Consider the following 16301-nt stretch of genomic DNA (forward strand, 5'->3'; position numbering starts at 1 on the left):
CCACAATTACCGTCACTATCCCTTATAAGTAATGTGCACCAACGGCGATTTGATTTTTTAACCTTTCAATATTTTTTGTGTTTTTTTAGTTTTTTTTCCTACAAACACAAGTTGAGCCCCAGTTCTGTGTCAGCGCTGCATCTCTGGAGGTCTATAGGACAAACAGTAATGGCTAATGATTTTTCAGGGTTGTACAAAACGATAACGATTTTTCAGGGTTGTGCAGCTGGAGTGGCTGTGGTAGCAACGGCAGTGTATCCAAAATAGAGAGAAGATCTGAAAAGACGGATGAAGGACTGTCCGACTGAGATTTTTTAGCAGCAGTGGTTGATCCTGTACCTCTGGACAGATGGGAGGCTGAAACGAAAGATCTTTTCGGACATACAGAGAGGAGCAGAATTTCTTACTCTCAGGCTTTAGCTGGAAGAATGACTAACATTCGGATTTGGGCAGGGAGGAAATTGAATCTAGGAGTAGGTTACACCACAACAGAGCAGCAGCCCAGCCAAGAGACGGGGCGTGTTAATAAACCTAAGTAATCCAAACAAAAGGCTGCCCCTGTCTTAGGATTTGAGTACAAACGAAATGTTTAGACTTGGGGCTAGTGTTTGAAATTCTCCCATTTGTGATGAATTATTTTCACTTCAGGCGAGGGTCTTTAACCGGAGGTCCGTGGATGGAATTCAAACCATCCGCGAACTTCTTAAAATTATAGGTGACACTTTGCGTATGTGTAATTTTCCTGCAGACAGGATTTGTGGCTTTCATCAGACGTTGAAAGGGGCTTAGAACCTGAACAAGCTTAAGAACTACTGGATTAAGACATAGGCCCCAACTGGAATGAAATTACATGGGTGCTTTCCGCGAAGTTGAGACGTGATGATCTGAATTTGAATATTGGATCTTTGTGAAACGCCTGAGACCCCAGACAAATGATATTTCTTCTCATCATAGTCTGTTTGCGTGGTGCACAACCTGTGTGACTGGACATGGCAGCAATGCGCCTGGCCCCTGTGACTGTACCTTGCCATCAATCAGTGTTTGATTATAGCCGTTATGCTTTCTAAAGGGAGTCACTACTGAGCTATCAGAAGAAATAAAGCTTCTTGGTGACCAATTCTGGGATATAATAATAGGTTTGGTGTTGCTGTTTTGTTAATCGAGAGGGTGTTTTGTGTAATACATTGCCTAAGTATGCAGGATGGGGAGGGTGTTGTGTTTAATCATTTTCTCTCTGGATGAGATGTGATGTTAAAACAATTGTTAATTGGTGACCGTGCCTAACTTGTGTTTTCAGAATGCAATTGTAACGTGTATCAGAAATGGGCATTTTATATGCAGTTTTAATTCTGCTCCATTCCTTCAGGAATTTGTTGAGTGCTAGTGTCAGGCTGTTTACTGCACTGGTAACATCATGGGTATTGGGTTGAAGAGGGTGGTCCTGTCCCTGAGAATTACTTTGAATTGGGATGGAAGGTGGCAGGCCATCACCAAATCCTCAGTCCCAGCCTAAGACCTAATCAGGCCCAGAAGAAGCCATGTTCCTAGGAGCCTGCCACGTGGGGCATCAGCCTGTGGGGGTGACTAAGAACGGAGTAGAGCACATACTTCGCGGACAGATGCTATGAAACCATGGGCTTCCTCGGACAACGCAGGCATCAAAACGTCTGTTTCATGTATATAGTTACGATCATAACGCGGTCTGCTTCTGAAGCTGTTAACTGTCTTCCGCCAAAGCCCAGGACCTCCTTGTGGCCCCGCAGCACCCCCAAGCGGCAGGGACAAAGTGCCCAGGTGCTAGGACTGGGCACCCTGCCTGCTGGGAAGGAGACACGTCTCCAGCCCCATTTCCTGCCCACGGGTCCATTTCCTCTCTCAGGACACGGGTATCCCTTCGAGAGAGAGGGAGGCGGTCTGTCAGATGGTTACCGACGGCATGGAGAAGGGTAACTGCCTCTCAGAATGAGCCTAGGTTTCCTTTCCCGTGTGGCATGTCCCTTTTTTGTGTGTGTGTTATGTTGCAAAATCCTCAGTTTTGATTGAGATGATCATCATCTCTTATTTTAAGAGATGAACACCCGTATAGAGCTTAAATGGTAAGGACAGCTAGGGTTTTGAGATGGGACTTGTGTGAAAATGCGGAATGTCGGATGATGGTGCAATATGGTCTCTGGTCTGCCAGCTTTCCGTCCCCAGTTATTCACAATTACATGAGGACAATTAGATTATAATTCAAACTTCTGCAAACTCATTTAGAGAGATAAGAAATTCATTTCACTGCATTGTACTCTAAATTGTAAATGAGGTTCAGGATTGATTGTTTAATAGGTTGGAGTTCTAAATTGAAATTTTCTCCCGTGTTATTTTGTATCTATATGATTCACCGTGAAGATTGGGTTAAAAAGTTAAAAAATGTTGATGCAATTTTCTTCTCTGTGAAATCGAGGTTACTATTTTTAAAAAATTGATTCTGGCCTCTCCTTTGTATCCCTCAAACTACCACTTTCTCTGCCGTTCCTAGAACTATTTGAAGGGTTTTATGTAGCCTAAAAATAGAACAAAATAAGCACAATTTTATTTTTTTTGGAAAAGCTCAGAAAAAGCATAGCTCATGTTCTTCTTCCCCTAAAAATGGGAACCCGAGCGTCTGATCCTATGTTTTTATTATCAGGTTGCACATATTGTAGGTAAATCTATCTGATGGAGATAATAGCTCTCTTGAAGGGATGATTGTGGGGGTGGGGGGTGGTGAGCGTGTATGTGCATGCATGCAGACACACATGCATTGTGACAGTGCGTGTGCACGTGGCAGGAGCTTTTTCGGGCAACGGTGGGAGTGAATTAGCTCCTAGAACAAACATCAGTGCCATCCTGCCTGTAGACGGCTTCCTCTGGTCTTTTCTCCGAAGCCTTCCATGGTCTCTTCTTTTCCTGGGACCTAACAAGTCTTCTCGCTAGCTCTAAGACAGTGAAAATGACTTGTGGCTGTTTTGCCTGTGATTTTCCAGGGCCTTTGCCCTCTGGGTTGCTGCTGAGGTAGGCAACGTGTGTTGGCTTTGAGTCTAGGTCTGCTGTAGGGGAGTAAACGTCAGCCCCCTCAGCTCCATCAGTGCCGTGGCTCAGGGGGTGCATTCTGAGTTGAAGATATAATGGGTTTAACTTGCCTCCTGGTGTCCTGGGACACTTGAATCGTTCATTCAATCCACATCCCAGTGTCTTCCAGTGCCAGGCATGGCCCTAGGAGTGTGTCATCCATATGTGGAAACGACAGAAATCACTGTGCTCTTGGAGTTTACATCTGGCTCCTTAATAACTTTCTGGAATGAAGGTCACTTCCCTAAGCTGTAGAAATATTCATACACTTGACCATTTGTTTGTTTGTTTTTCGTTTCTAATGTAGCATAAAAGATGAATAAGAAGACATCATTGGTGCCCTCAGAGAATTTGTGAGAGAGTGAGAGAGAGAGACAGAGACAGAGACAGAGAGAGAGAGAGACAGCCGGGCCAATGTGTAGTTAACACTTCCCTCCCCAGTAGGCCGAGTACATGCTATAGTAAAGGCAGAAGCAGCATTGCTGAGGGAAGACCGTGGAAGGAAGGAGGGACACGATTTTTACGAAAGGGGTGCCTGCCATTCCGCTCAACCTGTGGTCCCCTTTGAGCACGTGGGGGTCTGGTGGTGGGTGCAGTGATGGACTTAGTGGGCCATGAGAGTGGGGACAAGGGATAAGCGAGGCCAAGTGCTGGGATGCCTTGGCTGCGGGCTGGAGTACTCTGGAAGCAGAGGGGTCAGTGAGTTTCACCGGATGGCTGTGACATGGCTAACCCGCCATTCTAGAACAGCTGATGGCAGAGTGTGGGATGCACTGAGAGCAAGAGCAGGGGTGGGGGTGTGGGGAGGGAGGGAGACAGTAGGTGACCTTTGTTTACTCTTTTACTCATTCAACAAAGACTTAGCTGCGGCTTGCTGAATCACTTATAGTGATTGCCAGTCTCAGATGGTACTTTAAGAAGAATGGAACCAGGGGCGCCTGGGTGGCTCAGTCGGTTGGGCGTCCGACTTCGGCTCAGGTCGTGATCTCGCGGTTTGTGGGTTCGAGCCCCGCATGGGGCTCTGTGCTAACAGCTCACAGCCTGGAGCCTGCTTCGGATTCTGTGTCTCCCTCTCTCTCTCTGCCCCTCCCCTGCTCACGCTCTGTCTCTCTCTGTCTCAAAAATAAATAAAACATTTAAAATTAAGAAAAAAAAAAGAAGAACGGAACCAATTTAACGCCCTATCTCATCTTTCAAGCTTGACGTTTACATTTTTGTCTCTTTGCTAAGGGCCTGAAAGGTACACATGAAGGCAACTTTAGGGGAAGGGGTGTGGACATCTCCGTTTCCTCTGCCGGGTTGCTCCTGCTCTTTGCCTCACTCGCCGGTGGTGTATAAAAATCCGCAATCGGCTGTGCTACACGGGGAGATATGGGGCCTCACAATGCCTGAATAATTTCAGATGTAATTCAGAGAAAACGGATTTCATTTATGTTTTGGGATAAGAGCCACAGAGAAAAACTGGAAGAAACAGATGGGTTTGTCTTGACAAAATGCTTCCACTGCTGTGAAGGAGCCAGCCCCCTTCTCTTGGTCAAGGAGGGGAAACTGCATCTTAAAACATGTGGTGGTTATTATTCATTGTACTTTTTTTTAAGGTGGGAAGCATTCTTTGGACAGAGTTAAATGCTGCTCAGCGTAAAGGACGTGAGGGGGGGCAAAGCCTGCAGACGGTGACTAATTGACATGCACCGGCCTAATGAGAAGACAGAATGTGTCTAATCAGCGGCAGAGCAAATACTCACAAAGGGTCTCCTTCTCTCCCAGGGCTTCTTTCGCTGGGCATCTGGCCGGGATTCTCGTCGGACTAATGTACACTCTTGGGCCTCTGAAGAAAATCATGGAAATGTGTGCAGGTACAGAACAAAACACCCTTGGCCTGACAACAGGTTGGAAGTTCATCTTAATTTTAATGGAAACAGAAGCCACCCCAAGTTTCCCTGTGGTTCAGCTTAGGAATTCCCGAATAGGCTCTTTTAAAATTTTTTTTTTTAACGTTTATTTATTTTTGAGACAGAGACAGAGCATGAACGGGGGAGGGTCAGAGAAAGAGGGAGACACAGAATCCGAAGCAGGCCCCGGGCTCTGAGCTGTCAGCACAGAGCCTGACGCGGGGCTCGAACTCACAGACTGTGAGATCATGACCTGAGCTGACGTTGGACGCTCAACCGACTGAGCCACCCAGACGCCCCCCGAATAGGCTCTTTTTAAAACCAAGAGGCCAAACACCGGCTGCACGCATGCCCCACACTGCTCCAGAGAAGAGTCTGCAAACCCAAATTGTGAACCAGAAGCTTTCTTAGGGGACAAATTGTGGTATTTTTACCTGCAGCATTAAGGGAACTCACAGAAAACCGCGATTTTCTTGAAAATGCAGAGAACTAAAATAGATTTTTTTAATTTAAAAAATGTTTTAACGTTTTTTATTTATTCTTGAGAGAGAGAGACAGAACACAAGCAGGGGAGGTGAGAGAGAGGGAGACACAGAACCTGAAAGCAGGCTCCAGGCTCTGAGCTATCAGCACAGAGTCCGATGCGGGGCTTGAACTCATGAACCGTGAGACCATGACCTGAACTGAAGTCGAACGCTTAACTGACTGAACCACCCAGGCACCCCTAAAATGGATTTAAAATAATGCATTCTTCCGTAATATTCCCCAAATTAATATATGTGCAAGGCAAAGTTAAAAAAGAAAAATCTGGACCGAAGTGCAGGCCAGTATTTGCAAGAATTCAGAATGACCCCTAAGTTCTTGGTGGGTGAGATGCATATTCATGCGTGGCCGAATCAAGTGTGCTATGGCTTAAAGCGTGGCTTCTGCCTATAAAAGTTTGGGGGTTTTTTTTGTTGTTGTTTTGTTTTTGTTTTTGTTTTTCTGGCTTTTTTTCCTGTCAAATTGATGCTCAATGAAAATATTTTATTTCGAATATATGAATTTTTTAGCCCTCTTAATTTAAAATGCTATACTGTGTTTGACTTATAGGAAAACTATTTTGCAGACACTTGTTTTATAGACCATATGAGTTCCAATATTTCATCTTTTATTCATAAGAAATCTTCTGAGACTATTTTACCTTTCCTTGAACCATAAATAATTTGTTTTCACACTTTGTGCCGATGACTGGTATTCTTGAGAACCATATAATATTCATGATATTAGAAAGCTTTCCAGGCACTGCACTGCCGTCTTTATTAGCGGGTTGTGTTCACTTTCAGATGATTTTTACAGGCTGTGTTGCATCTAAACGGATTCCCATTTCCCTACATTTGCTTATTACTGTGCTTCCAGTGTGTGTGCTTGGAGGAGACAGCGGGAACTGCATTTATTGAAAATGTCCAGCTTCATTATATTTTTGATACAACTTAATTATGGAAATCTAGTAATGAGCTTTGTTGCCCAAATGCGCCTTAGTACTGATAAGGGAAAAGGAATGTTTCTTGCAAGTTTAATGTTTTGTTTCATTTTTTTTTTTAAGATTTTATTTTTAAGTAACTTCCACACCCAACTTGGGGCTCGAACTCATATGCCCAAGATCAGGAGCTGTATGCCCTACCCACTGAGCCAGCCAGGCGCCCCATGTTTTTCTCATTTTCTATGTGTATCTGAAGTTGAAGTGGTTTGTAAAGCTTTCTTGCAGAATTTAGGGAAGAGTTTTGATTTTAAAGAGGATTTTTCCCCACAATTACACCATTTCAACTCTTAGTTTTCCTTCTTGAAACTTTGCCTATGTTCTGGGCGACTATTTTTTTTACATCATGTTGTTTTCAAAGTAATACAATAGAAAATTAGATACTAAAAGTTGAAACAAACATTCAGTGCTATTTACAAATAGCCTATAATCTCTCTGCCTTTTTTCTGGTGAAGCCGGAGAAAGATCTAGGGTGACCTGAGAATTGAGGTGACCCAAGAGCCCTGTGGAAAATAGCCAAGTGGGGGCGCCTCGGTGGCGCAGTCGGTTAAGCGTCCGACTTCAGCCAGGTCACGATCTCGCAGTCCGTGAGTTCGAGCCCCGCGTCAGGCTCTGGGCTGATGGCTCAGAGCCTGGAGCCTGTTTCCGATTCTGTGTCTCCCTCTCTCTCTGCCCCTCCCCTGTTCATGCTCTGTCTCTGTCCCAAAAATAAATAAATAAATGTTGAAAAAAAAAATTAAAAAAAAAAAAAAAAAAGAAAGAAAATAGCCAAGTGCATCTGCCTGATAACTTCTGGAGAAGGAGCATCACACTGAAGTTGTGCCTGCCTGTTACTCCCCACACCGCCTCCCTTCAGTAGTGCTGAATTGACTGTCCTATTGCCCTGTTAGGGACAAGGAAGGGGAAAGGCCCTTTAGAAGGGTAAGAACCATGGCTCCCCCAACAGTCTTCTGGCAGCAGGTTCTCTGGACACCAGACCATCTCCACTTGTACAGGAGCCTCTAAGCCCAGGCTTATTTTAGAGGTAGAGACCCTCTTAGGTCAACAGGAACCTCTAGAACCTCTAAGGAACTGTAGAGGGTTTCCCATATTCTGTTCCCGATAGGGGTAGGCCCAGACAGAAGGGAGTTTATTTTAACAGTTGGTTAGAAATCATTTGAAATGACCTTGGCTTTGTTATAAAGAACCTCTGAATTGTTGGCAAGATCATCAGTTAAAGCCTTATGGCTGTTCTGTTCCATTGGTTGAGGTGACTGTTTTTATGCCAGTACCTTTTTGGTTACTGTAACTTTGTGATGCAGATCGAAATGGGGAAGTGTGAGGATGGCTATTATCAAAAAGACAAGAGATAATACGCATTGGTAGAGGATGTGGAGAAAAGGAAGCCCTTGTGTGCTGTTGGTGAGAATGTAAACTGGTACAGCCAGTATGGAGGTTCCTCAAAGAATTAAAAATAGAACACCTTATGATACAGCAATCCCACTTGTGAGTAGATATCCAAAGGAAATGAAATCAGTATCTTGAAAGAGATATTCACATTCCTGTGCTCGTTACAGCGTCATTCCCAATAGCCACGGTAGGGTGACTGTCCATCAGATAAATGGGTAAAGAAGATGTGGAGTGTGTGTGTGTGTGTGTGTGTGTGTGTGTGTGTGTGCGCGTGTGTGTGCGCATGCACGCGCACGTGTAATGTAGTTAGTCTGCTATAAAGAAGAAAGAAATCCTCTGGTTTGGGACAACGTGGATGAACCGAGAAGACATTATGTTAAGTGAAATAAGCCAGAGAGAGAAAGACAAATGCTATATGATTTCACTTATATGTGGAATCTAAAAAAGTTGAACTCCTAGAATCAGATAGTAGAACAGTGGTTGCCAAGGTCTAGGGACATGAGAGAAATGGGGAGATGTTGGTCAAAGGGTACAAACTTCTAGTTAGAAGATGAATAAATTATGGGGCTCTAAGGTACAGTGTGGTGACTATAGTTAATAACACTGTATTATATACTTGGAATTTACTGACAGTAGATCTTATGTTCACACACACACACACACACACACACACACACACACAAAATGGTAACACACCATTGTGAGGTGATAGGTGTTAGTTAATTAACTTGATTGTAGCAGTCATGTCATATGTATATGTATATTAAATCATCATGTTATATACCTTTTAAAAACTAATGTTGTACAACCCAAATACATGCAGTTTTTTTTATTTGTTAATCAGACCTCCGTAAAGCTGGGGTGGGGGAATCCTTATGGCTATAATTAAAATGTCTGTTTTCCTTCATATTTAGGCAATTTTCCCTCCCCTGTTCATTACCCAGGACAGCAGTACTACTTTAATAGTTCAGGTAAGCACTTTATTTCATCGAATACATTTTATTTTTTAAAATGACAGCGTTTGCCACCACAGAGCTGCCTTAAGGTGATACTGGCTTGTGCTGTTGTAGAGTAGTGTCCGCAGGTATGTACTGGAGCCACCATCATGCCTGGAAGCTAGATGGAGCCAGAGCCCAGGGAGCATATTTGGGTGACTTGGTAAGGAAGGCTGGGGAAAGAGGTGACTCTGGCCTGAGAATATTGTATGATTGGGATGAGGTCTCTCAGGCATGGGAAGGTTCATACTGGATCCGGGTCTAGTACTGGATTCTCAGTCTACAAGTCCACACTGCCCACTGAGTGTTACAAGTTAGTTTCAGATCTACTCTTCTCTGCAGTCCTCCCCACCTGCACATTCAGGAGGAATCATGCCTACCCTTAGAGGCTAAGGTAGGCGTTCCTCTAATAGTCAATACCATGTGACTTAAAGAAGAGAGCATATTTTTTCTAAATGGTTTACAAATATGTAGAAAGCACTTCCTGTTAAAGCACATGACCTGTTTCAGACTAAGGCCCTCGTGTGCCATGCTGGGGAGGCCCCCCTGTAGTGCCTGGGGCCAGTTTCTGCAGACAGGTGTTAAAGAAACCATAGCTGTGGATGTCTAGGTGTCTTTTAGAGTCATTCCACTGGAGAACTGGGGTCAGCAACCTTTTCTGTGAGGGCCCAGATAGCTAACGTTTTAGGCTCCAAAAGCTTTGATGGTCACATGGTCTCTGTCACAACTTGTTCTTGTAGCATGAAAGCAGCCAGAGACAATTCATAAACAAATGAGTGAAACCTGACTTACAAAAATAGACAGGGGGCTGTATTTGGACCACATTCGTAGCTTTTTGACCAATGACTTAAATAATATAGGTACAGAGAACTATATATATATTAACGTATCTGTGTGTGAAGATATATATATACACACACACACACACACACACACACACACACACACACACACATATACATACATACATATCTCCAATTTTCCGTATCTTACTGATCCTGCTAACCTCCAAGTTTTCTGTCAGTGCAGAGAAGGGGGTTAAAATCTCCCAAGTATGATTATAGAACTATCTGGATCTCCCTTTAATTTGGTCAGTTTTTGCCTCACGTATTTTGTCTTTCACTGAATCTGGGAGGATTTCAGATATTAGTAATACAAATGTTTTTTCTCCAGTCGCTTTCTCCTCTCTTCCTGAGACTTTAATGAAATCTAAACATTTTGATAGTGTTCCTCAAGCCCTTCAGGCTCCTTTCCCCCCCCCCCCAATCTTCTTCCCTTTGTGTTCTGCACCTTGGATAATTTTTGCTGATTTATCTTCAAGTTCATGGTCTCTTTCCTCTGTACTCTCCATTCTGCTATTGAACCCACCCAGCGGCTTTTAACAATACCGCATCTACTCTTTCCATTTGGTTCTCTTTTGTGGTTTCTATCTCTGCTGAAAACTATCTTTCCATTCATTTCAAGAGTGTTCACTTTATCTCATGGAGCATGGTCATTGGTCATTGGATCGTCTTTAAAGTCTGTCTGGTAATTCCAATCTCTGAGTCTGCTCATGGGGCTGACATCTGTTGATTGTCTTTTAATCCTGAGCATTAGTCACTATCTTCCGTTTTGTTTTAGTTTGGGATTTCCAGTAATTTTGACGGTGACTTTTTTGACTATTGTGCGATTCCAAATCCTGTGAACATCCTCTATAAAATATTGACATTTTTGTTTGTGCAGGCAGTCACCCTCTTCAGGTTTAGAACACAAATTCTGTCTCTCCTTCTGTGGGTGATTAGAATCCAATGTCAATTCAGTTTTCAGATCTTCTACTGTGCTATTTGATCCATTTTCATGCATGTACCTCTCATGGTTTAATTTGATATTTGTGTGGCGGGTTATGTAGCAGTTCAGTTTTTAAAGCCTTTGCATTTTTTTAAAATTTTTAAATAAAAAAAATATTTATTTCTTTGTTTTGAGAGAGAGTGGAGAGAGTGCATGAGAGGGGGAGGGGCAGAAGCGGGGAGAGAAAAAGAGAAAGAGAGAGAGAGACTTGAGCAGGTTCAAGGCTAAGCACAGAGCTCAGTATGGGCCACGATCTTACAGCCCTGGGATCGTGGCCTGACCCAAAATCAATAGTCGGATGCTTTACTGACTGAGCCACTAAGGTGCCCCTGCTTTTTTTTTTGTTTTTAATCCCCCCTTGGGTCTGTTCATCACATACTTAGCTCAGAGATGGGCCCAGGGCTTGTGCGAGTTACTTCACAAAAATAGGAGACTCCTTTTATGTAGATACGAATTTCCATCTTTTATCGTTTCCCTTCTGCCTCAAGAATTCTCTTAAACATTTCCTTCTAGTTCAGATCTCTTGGTAATCCATTTTTCCAGCTTTTTTACTAAAGAACATCCCCCACCTTTTCTGATTTCCAGTCACACCAATGTTGGATCGCTTCATTTTGTCTTACAAAAATCTGAGACTCTGTGTAATTGGGTACGTGGGGACTTCAGTTTGGATGGTTTCTATTGCTATGTGTTCAGATTCTTCCACAAGGTCGAGTTTGCTGTCAATCCTGTCTAGTGAATTTTTCCATGCACATATTGTATTTTTCAGCTCTGGAAGTCCTATTTCATTCTCTTCTCTGTCTTTCATGTCTTCTCTCATTATATTCATGTTTTTCTTTAAATCCCGAGCATAGCTATAATATTTATGTTCAAAGTCTCTGGCTCCTAATTGTGCCTCCTCTCTCTCTCTCTCCCCCTCATAAATAAATATATATGTAATATATATATATAGCTGCTACAATACACACTGATTTTTCTCCTGGTTGTGGGTCACAATTTTTGTTTGTCTGGTAAGTTTTGATTGGATACTAGACATTGTGTATTTTGCAGTGTTGAATTTGTCTTATTTCAGAGAAAACTAAACTTTGTTCTGACACACAGTTAAGTTTCTTGATGATCAGTTTGATCCCTCTGGCACTTGTTTTTAAGTTCTTTAGGGTGAGTCTAAAATAACTCTTATTCTATGGTTAATTCTGTGCTACAACTGAGGTATCACTTTTCTGGGGTCTCTCCTGAATGGCCTTTGTTCAGCAAGGGCTCTCTGTTCTGGTTGGTTGGGAAGCAGAGATCTTCCAGCCCTGCCTGAGCTCTGGGAATTGGTCAACTTGTAGATCTTCATCATTCTTTCCTTGGTCTCATGGTATTTCACCCACACATGCCTGGCTTAATAATTCAGCCAAATCTCCAGAGGACCCATGCAGATTTCTGAAGGTTTTTCTGTACATGTAGTTTTCTCCTTTGCTATACTCTGCCCTGCAAATGTCAGCTCATCACGAGGACCCTGCTGCACCTGCTCATGTCTCCTTTCCCTGTACCATAGTCCGGGAAGCACCTACAGGCTTATTTCCTTTCTCTCAAGGCTCAAAATCTTGTATTGCCTGTTATACAATGTCTGTTGTATTTCAAAATGTCTATTTGTTTCATATATTTTCTCCAGTTTTCTACTTGAGTATGGTGGAAGGGCTAGTTCAGTTCCAGTTACTCCTTTCTAGCAGAGGTAGAAATCCATTTCAACAGTATTAGCGTGATACATTCAGTGTGCAGCCTGAGAAGGAGGAGTAAGATTGCAGTTGGTGGAGGTTATTCAGAGGAAGTAGACAATGGGTCTTGAATTAATAAGTAGAAGTTAAGCAAAACAATGGGAAGAAAGGGATTATCAGGCTTTTACTAAAGAGCCTGTTTGAGATTATCCAGAATGTGTCAGAGTGCCACTGGAGGATTTAATCAGTGGAGTGATACTATTGGAGTTACATTCAAGCTCTGTGTTTGATGTAGTTATAAAGGTTTGGATCATGATTATCAATCCTGGCTATATATATGAAGCACCTGAGGAGTTTTTATAGTATATCCAGGCCTTGAATTCATCCAAGACAAATTAAATCAGAATGAGGACAGATACAGGGAATTGGACTTTTTTTTTCTTAACTACCCAGGTGGTTTTAATGAAATCAAGAACAAAAATCATAGGCTTAGATGATTGGGTTTACATAGACTTGGGAACCATAGAAGTGAATACTGTTGCTGCCTCAAGAAAAGATTTCACTTCTGAGGCTTTTGCCTGTGCTAATTTGAATGCTTAAAATGTTACAACTGTGGTCTTGGTGCAGGAGAGGAACAGTTGTTGGGGAGTGCCAGCTCACCTCCCTCTGTCTGTGGACTCACCTAAAGATAAGTGCAATGAGTAGTTACTGACTAAGCTGATAAATATACTCATTTGGAAGAGCATTGATTCCTTTCATCTGTTGGTTATGGAGACCAGCTTACACTGATTTAATTATAAAAGCTTTATTGGCCCGTGTAACTCGGAAGAGGTGGGTTGGACAGGAAGACCCATTTTGGTCCTCTCTCCCATTGTGATTTCTCACTTCTGTTGACTTTATCCCCTCTACTTGGCAGAGAACATGGCCCCTAACACTAGGCATCGGTAGAGGAAAAAATGCCTTTCTCCTGGTTGATTTGTTAAATCCCCAAAAGTAACAGGAATGTTCCTCTGGACAAAGAGAATAATAAGAATATACTTGTGCACAGACATGTATGTCTTAAACTATTGTAGATTCCCTAGTCCTAAAGTCTTGTGTGACAGCTGGGAAATTGAAGTTTAGGAATGTTAAGTAATTTGACTAAAGTCATACAGCTATTTAGTGATAAAACCAGGACCAAAAGTGCCACTCACCGATTCCTAGCCTCTGATTTTTCTATCGTACGGGGATAGGAGGTGGACCAGACATTCTGCTGATTTATCCTAACGAAATAGGGCAGTTCCCCTTACTGTCTTCTCTTTCCTCTTTTTTTTTTTTTTTTTTTGGCACTTATTAAAAAAAATAGTAAAAAGGGAAACCTGCTCCTTTCCTCCTTCATTTGGAAGAGGCATGCACAGAGCAGACACACAGACCAGAGAATTAAGGGCAAAAATAAAAGCCTCTTTTACCTTTCTCTCTTATCCCCTGTAAGATTACCATATTTATATTCCTTCCTCTGAAGTGACTGGGTTTCTTCAAAAGCAGAGCTACATAAGGCCAGGTGGCCATGCTAATGGTCATCTAGGGAACTTGTATGAGAGCATGTGTATCTCTTACAAGTAATGATTTATTTTTAATATGGCCGTCCTTAGCTGGAAGAGTCTTTATAGGTCAAAGAACCTCATGAATGTTTAAAAAGCTGTTACCAATTTTTCTAATCTTGGTGGTGTTTCTTGATCTCTTTTGCCATGAAATCCTGGTATGTGTATAAGGAACAGATGGAGTAGTTAATAGAATAATGATAACCAGAATTTCTTTTACTACAGAGCCAAAGTATATAGCTACAAAAGAATATTAAACTGGTATTCATTGCAGGATATAATTTAAAGTTATTTATCTTAAGTGTTTGATTGTTGGGTTTTTCCAGCCATGTTTATTATGAAGATTTAAAAATATCTGATTGGGCCAGTGGAACAGCTGAAGAAAATTTTTTGTCCTAGGAGACCTGTTCTCATTATAATAGATATTGATGGGAGTTTTAGTCTTCTTGATGATTTATGACTGATGATAGAGAACCTTTAACCACACTAGTCTTTCTGACTTAACTTACTAAAGCTTTTCCTTTTTCACCCTATGTTTTGTCTGACAAGTACCAAATTAGATTTTATAATATTCAGATGTTTAGAGTTGTAGACTTTATTTCGTTCAGGCACTTCTGGGTTGTTTTTTAACTAAGAAATAACATGAAGAAAAATGTTTTTCTATGTCAACAAAACATTGTCTCAAATTGTAGCAAATTTACGTGGTAATTGAAACTGTATAGATGTATGCAGTAATTCTGATATCTGTATAAATGGGTATTCAGTGCTTTGAGGTTATTTTGGGTTTTGAATTAGCTGAACATTTTCGAAGGTAGATAGGTAGAAATGCGCTTAGACCTTCTATAACAGAATAACTTTCCACAGTGGTTTGAAAGTGGTAATGAGCCATATGGGAAAGTGCCCAATATGCTCCTTTCTGCTGCAGTAAAGTAGTTGGCACTCCCAGAGAATTGGGCAGTCTCTCTGTTCAGGGATTGCTAAAGCATGCCATGGTATTTAATGACTTATCCATAAGTATTCCCTTATGTTTTGGAAGTTGCCCCTGTCTTTGGTTCTACGTGAAGTAGACATACTGACTGCATTTTAACTGTTTGCCCTTATGTGGAAGGTTTTGTTGTTGCTGTTGTTTTGGTGAGAATTCAGGAAAGCAATATTTGTAACACTACTGCAGTCTTTACTCTCAGGATATAAAACCTGCTAGTGGGTGTTCCCCAACATAGCAGTGGGAGCTCAGTTTTTTTCATAGGAAAGTTGAGTAGAGACCAGTTTGAGGAAGGTGTCCATATTTAAATCTGAATCCAGATCCCACTTCAGTCCTACACTATTGTGAGGATTGGGGCACTTTGCTCGTATCCTTTTCTGTTTTAAACACCATAATGTTAGTATTCTGACATGGGAAACATGAGAGACAATGTGGAAGTTGGGCCATTGGAGGTATTTAGTAAATTCCCACTAATTTTTTACTACTTTAGAAGCAAAGCTTGTCAGAATTAACTCCCAAAATCCTGAACGTTTTTATTTAATGTTTACTTAAATCATTCATTTTGTGTGTGACTTTCCAGGACATGTAGTAAAACAGTACCAAGGTAGAAGAGTATTGTAATAATCAGTAAGAGTAGACAAGGACTCTGAATAGACTGCTTTCCAAAGAAGATATACAAATGACCAATAAACACATGAAAAGATGTTTAGTGTAATTAATCATCAGAACCATAATGAGATACCACTTACACCTAGTAGGATGGCTGTGATTACAAAGATAGATAGTAAGAAGCATTGGTGAATATTGGAAAAATCTGAGCCCATAAGCATTGCTTTGTGTAAATTTAAGATGGCACAGCTTCTTTGGAGAACATTCTGGCATTTCCACATGGTTAAACATAGAAGTTCCGTATGACCCAGGAATCTCACTCTTGGGTATATACCCAAGAGAAATAACATGTCGGGGCGCCTGGGTGGCTCAGTCGGTTGAACATCCGACTTCGGCTCAGCTTGTGATCTCACAAGCTTGTGATCTCACAGCTTGTGGGTTTGAGCCCCACATCGGGCTCTGTGCTGACGGCTTGCTCAGAGCCTGCAGCCTGCTTCAGATTCTGTGTCTCCTTCTCATTCTCTGCCCCTCCCCCGCTCATGCTCTCTCTCTCTCTCTCTCTCTCTGTCTCTCACAACCAAATGTTAAAAAAAAAAAAAAAACAGAGATGACAACATGTGTCCATTTAAAGACTTGCCCATGAATGTTATTCACAAGAGTCGAAAGGTGGAAATAAACCAAATGTCTATCAATTGATGAATGTGATATAATCACGCAT

The 16301-nt window shown here is 41.9% G+C and overlaps 1 protein-coding gene across 14 annotated transcripts in view; it reads left to right on the forward strand.

Annotated features, from left to right (window-relative positions):
- Nucleotides 1-16301, forward strand: part of RHBDD1 (rhomboid domain containing 1) — a 134260-nt gene that overhangs the window by 61969 nt on the left and 55990 nt on the right. For all 14 annotated transcript variants that reach the window (XR_006713196.1, XR_006713195.1, XM_045481505.1 and 11 more), the window contains 2 exons: nt 4861-4949; nt 8808-8864. Coding sequence is in view for 12 of the 14 variants with exons in the window: in XM_045481505.1 (XP_045337461.1) it covers nt 4861-4949; nt 8808-8864 (146 nt within the window). In the remaining 2 variants the exon portion in view is untranslated. The remainder of the gene's footprint in view (nt 1-4860; nt 4950-8807; nt 8865-16301) is intronic.

This window comes from Leopardus geoffroyi, chromosome C1, assembly GCF_018350155.1.
Source record: "Leopardus geoffroyi isolate Oge1 chromosome C1, O.geoffroyi_Oge1_pat1.0, whole genome shotgun sequence".
In the NCBI taxonomy this organism is placed as follows: domain Eukaryota; kingdom Metazoa; phylum Chordata; class Mammalia; order Carnivora; family Felidae; genus Leopardus; species Leopardus geoffroyi.